Source organism: Gavialis gangeticus, unplaced genomic scaffold (assembly GCF_001723915.1).
Source record: "Gavialis gangeticus isolate Ggan-Ray unplaced genomic scaffold, GavGan_comp1, whole genome shotgun sequence".
Lineage (NCBI taxonomy): Eukaryota > Metazoa > Chordata > Crocodylia > Gavialidae > Gavialis > Gavialis gangeticus.
The window spans coordinates 91,510,552-91,517,294 of NW_017729031.1; the positions used below are offsets into that span (position 1 = coordinate 91,510,552).

General features: G+C 45.6%; 1 protein-coding gene across 7 annotated transcripts in view; it reads right to left on the reverse strand.

Annotated features, from left to right (window-relative positions):
- Positions 1–6,743, reverse strand: part of HDAC4 (histone deacetylase 4) — a 481,696-nt gene that overhangs the window by 86,699 nt on the left and 388,254 nt on the right. For all 7 annotated transcript variants that reach the window (XM_019523379.1, XM_019523376.1, XM_019523374.1 and 4 more), the window contains one exon: positions 2,957–3,143. In XM_019523379.1, the coding sequence (XP_019378924.1) occupies positions 2,957–3,143 (187 nt within the window). The remainder of the gene's footprint in view (positions 1–2,956; positions 3,144–6,743) is intronic.

Sequence of the window (6,743 nt, forward strand, 5' to 3'; positions counted from 1 at the left end):
GTGTGTGTGTGTGTGTGTGTGTGTGTGTGTGTGTGTGTGTGTGTGTCTAGCATAGAGATGGCACTAGAATGGGCTACATATCCTCATGTGATAAAGTCAAGGCTCAAAAAATATAATTGGAGTAGGTTGTAAACCTCTTCTCTTCCCAAATGAAATAGTGACTTCAATCATATTTCGTCTTCTTCTCTGCAGTACTTACATATTATTTCTCGCCCTAACTTTTTAAAGGCTTTTTAAGAAAAGAGTAGAACTGTGCACTTTATTTGAATTCCTGTAGTCTCTTCCTGTGGTTCAGGACACTGTGCTGCAGTCGCACAAAAAGTAAATGCTAGATCATTCAGACTCAAAATACTTAACTACACTCAACATTACAGATTAAATTAACTGGTGCTGGAAGAAATATTCTTTCAGACATGAGAAGGCTGGTTTTTTTTTTTTAAAGGTCAGCATTAAAGCATGACCAACTTGCTTTTCTTGGCAGAACAAACATATGATTTGCAGCTCAGATAATTATATTGCTCCTGCACAGGAGGAGAGAATAAATGTCTTCATCAGAAATAAAAAATGCTTTAATACAGAACATCAGAATAATTTGTTGAACTCATTTTCACAGGAGATCAGAGACTGGATAACTGTAGCTATGCAAATTAATGGCCCAACCTGGGAATCCTTATTTAAGTGAGTAAAATTGTACAAGCACAAGTATTCCCATTAATGTCAATGGGGCTACTAGTGCTAGTAAGGGCTTCTTGAAGAGTTACATTCAAAATGTACCAACATGAAGGAAAAATTAAATGTCACGCGTCAGGACATAAAACTGACTGCCTGCAGGAATCAGGATGGGGCTATTTTCTGTCCACTTTTATGTTCTGTAATGCACTACACATTTCTTGGGTGCAGAATATTTTGCTTTTCATATACCTTTTAAGCATCAGGAACTGGTCATGCCAGAGACTGGATAATAAGCTATGCATACCACACAGAATCAAACCACTGGGTCTATCTACATTCCTAACTCCTTCCACAAAACCCTTTAGAAGGATTTTCTATGTAACATTTAAAAACTAAAAGAAATGAAGAATTACTTTGTTGATTTTATCATAGACCGACCCTTTTAAGATCAACCACAGACTGACCCTCTTAAAATAAGCACTATGGGTGCCTATACATGAGCAGACTCGATTAATCTAGTCTGCTGGAGCATGGTAATTATCATACCCTAGCAGACTCCAGCGTCCCGTGTACCAGAGTCTTCACATTTAAAAATGGCAGCAAGGGTGCTTTAAACACTCTGGGTGCTTTAATTAGAGCAGCTCTCCCTCCTTATGGGTACCTATTTTAATGTTTGATTTGGTTCATTAGGGCTATAGGCCAAAAGTCTTGTTTTCAAGCCTTTTGTAGAAAAGTTGATTATAAAAAAATGAATTCAAATCCTAATTTGCAGTAAAGCCAAAGGCATGTAACTATAGCAGCAGAATTCTGATATTAGTTCTCAAAAGTAGTCGCTTTTAAAACTGATTCGCGTTAAGTGAAACTAGTTTAAAAGATGCCCTACCAGTCTTATCCATTTGTATTTAAAAATAACTCAGAACTTTACTGCCCTGCACACAGGCAAAGGTGACTCACATGTCACAACCAATTACAACAAACTTTCAGGCCAAGAAATTGTTTTCAACAATATGGAAAATACTGGGTTGTCTGCTTAGGGCAAGAAAATAAAAACTAGATTTTACAGTTTGGGCCTTTAGCCTTTCTTGAATACAATCCCACTCACTGTGTGCTAAGACATTCATTTGCAAAACAGCTCCTCTTATTTTGGGAAGAATAGTAAACTCTGCCTAACTACTGAATGCAAGAGTTGAAAAAATGTGTGCAACTACAGCTTATCCAAACCAGAAGCTATCAAATTAAGACTTCTGTTTGAAAAGATTTTGATAGAAGGTCAATTATTTCCCTTTTTCAGTCTTTAGAGGAAACTTGTACCTTATCTACATTTAAGTACTTGGTTATCTCTGACATATCCTGTTCTCCTTATACCATAGGCTGTGGAACGGGATGGGCCACCTGGGGGCCAACGCCTGACCAATTTTTAGCACGTTAATTTAGCTAGCTATGCAATTAAAAAACAGCTATAGTTTTAACTAGAACGACAATTGCACATTTGTGGATTATATAAATTTATGTGCTAAAAGTTGGTTGGGCCATGGCTGGAGAGGCCCACCCTGTTCTGTGGCCTATGCCCTACACCAGGGTGAGGAGAAGGCTGCTTAATGCAGAAGCCACCCCTAACAATGATACATCAGTTGACAGTTTCCCTTCACTTGCAGGGGTATTTTCTGCTTGGTTGCTACAGGCAGATCCCACCACCCAGGCAGAAAATATTCAGCATCTCATGACAAAAGTATTTTTAGAGTTCAAGCTAGTAGTTGTTTGGCAGGCTGACATTTATTGATAACACTGTGCTTCTTTCTTCCTCATGCTTACACTAGCCTTATGGTATAGTGTGAACTATTCTAATTTTGGGTGGGGTAAACAGCCAAAACGCTAGGCTACATTTCCATTATTTTTGTAACTTATTTAAAATATATACAGGGTGAGCTCCTTCTAGGTTGTGAGCTCTTTCTCCAGGCAACAGGGAACAAAAGGGTACATAATTACTAACCCAGATCATTTGACCTCACCCAATAAGGAAAGGCATGTGCGGAGTTCCTGGACTCTAATCATTACAGGGATTCCGGGTATCTAGGCAGATGCCCCTGGTCTCCCAGAGACGGGGTTGGGGGATGACAATACACCAGGTTGCTTTAATAATGATGCCTTTCCCATGATGAGCTGGCTTCATCCATTGTACTTGTACGTGACTACTGAATGCTTCTTAGACTAAGTGATAACCAGAACTCATAGCCACACACAGTCAGTCATTCAACAGCCTCCTGAATGGATCCTGAGGCATTACCTGTTGTGAACCTTGGCTTAGTGGGTGGCTCCTGTACAGACATGGGAAAGGTGGCAGAAGCAGGTGAGGACTGTGCCCGGGACAGAGGCCGGTGCCCTCCAAAAGACACTGGGATGCCAGCTGCCTCCATTGATGCTTGATAGTTTCTCAGCTGGTGAATGCGTTGCTGCTCCAGTAAAAGGGCTTGCTGTTGGGAAGAATGGAAAGGATTATTCTATGACAACCATCTGTACAAATATCTGAATTGCAAAGATGTTTTAATAAAACTTTTAAAACAATGTTTCATGGAGTTTTTAGTTCATTTACATGTTCCAGTGAACACACACACACACACGCACACACACACACACACACACACACACACACGACTGACATCGTAATAGAGTGCCTAATACGAATAGACCTGTTGACTTCAGCGGGGTCTGGAGCAGGTTCTTACTACAGGCAAGCTTTCTTTAAGCAACACAGTCTAAGCAACCTTATATGGCAATTAAAAATCGCATCACTTGAAAAGCAAAATTTTGCTTTTGGATACAATTCTACATAGCAATTTTCATACCGGCAGCTCTACATAATTTCGGTCTTTGCTATGCAAGGGACAACTGCCTTTCTCCCCAGCCAACTGCATATACCTGAGATCTGCAAAACTGTTCTCATTTAGAGGGAAATAAGTAAGGGTCTTTGATCCCTCAGACTCAGAGCCTATGGGATGGAGCTGGTGACCTGGCCCCACACCCTGCTGCCATGTGCAGCTCCAGGAAAGTCAGACAAGAATCAAGACTAAGGCTCCCTCTATGCATTACAGTTAAGGCATGATTAACTAGGTAATCACACCTAAAAGTTGTGACCCAGCCAAATGGTCACCCAGTTAATGGTATAATAAAACAAGAAATAAACTAGAATGTGGGGACAGCATTCCCAAGGCTGCCCCCGTGGTGAGCCCCACAGCCCATGTTGACTGTAGGGCTTGGGGATTGTGATCCCAGGCTCCCCATGCACTGATGACAAGGTCTGATGGGATCTAATGTGCAATCCCACAATCACGCCTCCTACCATGCGCATGTGGCACGGTGGGAGATACAAGTGTATATTGTGCATTAGATCCCACTGCATGTGTAGAGGGGACCCAAGATGGTGCCCTTGTTTGCTCAGTCTTGTTAGGGACAAGCTAACACTGAAGAACATTTTCTTTTTAGGACTGCTTATGCCATTAAACCAGAATTCTCTCTCACATCTAGATTTTTATTTTAGTAGGGTGATGCTGGAGACTTGGAGAATGTTCTTGCTACAACCATTAGCAGCATAACATTATGTTTTGTTTAACTTCATTGTATTAAAGCAAATGCAGTGGGATGTTTAGACAATACATCACTTTATGACAATAAATCTTTTTTTTTAAATTAAATATTGGGTAGTAGATCTCCTAGTGGCTACATGCTGAAGTCTAAAACCAAAACAGGATAGATGAAATAATCCAAATGATGAAACAAGCAAAGAATCTCAGATCAGTCCCTACCAGACACCAAAGCCTAGGCTCTGACAGATAACCCAGGAGATGAAGTTCAAAACCACTGATCAAGGGCATCTCATGAAACTTTAACTGCCCTGACAGGGGAAGCTGAGAAGGAACTCCAGCCACAACACACTGGAGAACCTAAGGCAAGGGTAGGCAAGATATGGTCCATGGGCTGGATCCGGTTTGCCAGGTGATTTCATCTGCCCCAAGGGTGGGTTCCCACCAGTTAATTGTATCTGGCCTGGCCTGCCACTGCCCCTACTGCACGGGCCTGAGTCTCACTCACTCCCACTGGGGCAGCAGGCTACGCTCCCGCCCTCATCCGTGGGAGGGCCCTGGCCCCAGCCAGCATGCACAGATTCTGGCTGGGACTGCCGCTGCCACTGCTGCAGCCACCTGGGGAACTGCTTGGCTCATTAGGGGCTGGAAGACCTTGTGAGATCATTGAGTCCAGCCCCTCTGCCATACTCAGGAAGTCTGCAGGGATCAGAAGATTCCAGCAAGATAAACATCCAAATGACTTTTGAATGAGTCCAAAGTTGGTGCTTGGCACCACCTCTGGGGGGGAGTCTGTTCCAGATCTTGGACATCTGGGCTGTAAAGAAGTTCTTCCTTATATTGAGTCTGAATTGGCCTCCTTGAAGTTTGTGGCTGCTGGACCTAGTTATTCCTTGGGGAGCCCTGGTTAACAACTGTTCTCGCAGATCCTGATGCACCCCCTTATATACTTATAGGCAGCCACCAAGTCCCCTCTGAGCCTTCTCTTCACCAGGCTGAAGAGTCCCATGTCCTTCAGCCTTTCCTCGTAAGGCTTCCTCTCTTGGCCTTTGATCATACGCATGGCTCTCCTCTGGACTTTCTCAAGCTTATCCACATCCCTCCTGAAGTGGGGGGCCCAAAGCTGGACGCATTACTCCAGCTATAGCCTCACTAAGGCCGAGTAAAGTAGGAGGATGACATCCCTGGTTTTGCTCGAGATGCATGGGTAGATGCATGACAGAGTTTGGTTTGCTCTGCTGAGCACGGTATCACATTGGGGGCTCATGTTCATTTTATGGTCAATCAAGACCCTCAAGTCCCTTTTGGTTGTGCTGCTAGCACCTCTGAGCCTATGAGTATAATGCTGTTTTTCTCTCCCAAGGTGGAGTACCCTCCATTTCTCCATGTTGAATGCCATCAGGTTTTGGTCTGCCCACTTTGCAAGTGTGCCCAGATCGGCCTGCATCCCCAGCCTGTCCTCCAACATGACCGCCTTCCCCCATAGTTTAGTGTCATCTGTGAACTTTGCCAGTCCGCATCTGAAGTCCAAATCCAGGTCTTTAATGAAAATATTGAAGCGCACCAGCCTGAGTACTGAGCCCTGGGGGACTCCACTGGTAACCTTGTGCCACGTTGATTTGTTCCCATCAACTAGTACCCTTTGGGTCCAACCCTGGAGCCAGTCCCCCAGCCATTGGACTGTAAGATGGCCAAGGCCACAGTTCCCCAGCTTGGTCGTGAGGACATCATGGGAGACCAAGTCAAAGGCCTTCTTGAAATCCAGATAACTGACATCAACCTTGTCTCCCTTGTCCAGGCAATATGTTACCTGGTCATAGCAGCTCCTCCTGGCCCTGTTACAGCACTCCAGGCAGCAGGTAGGGAAGTTGTGGTGGGTGCAGGGGAAGCTGCAGCTGGGCAGGGGTGTGGGGCCTGTGCCAGGGCATCAGGAACATGGAGCCTGGGTCTGCAGGAGCATGGGGCCCAGGCAGGCTCCATTTTGCGGGACTCCCTGTGGCTCACATGCAGCTCCTAGTACTTGGCCAGAGCCTGTGCAAGGGAGCTAGTGACCTAGCGCAGCTCCCTGCTGCCATGTGCAGCTCCCCGGACTTGTCTGGGAGTGGTGGAGAGCCCTGCACAATGGAGCCTGGCCAGCTTGACTCTGCTCCATGAAGCCCCAGCTGAGTCCTGGGAGCTGCCTGTGGTGGCAGGAAGCGGGGCCAGACCAGTAGCTCCACCACACGGGGCTCCCCCCAGCAGCGTACAGCTCAAACCAGGTCTGAGGAGCTGTATGTGAGCCATGGCGAGCCCCACTCCCAGCTGCCATGTGCAGATCCCAGGACTCAGCTGGGGTCGTGTGCCACTGGGGTGCTCTGCCTTCTGCGTACCACTGGGGTGCCACCACCTGCTGCTGATATTGCTGCTAGCAGCAGAGGCATGTAGGGGTCTCCCCCACCACATACTCTACCACAACCACACAACCCGCCACAAATGCACCCCCCACCAATGCCC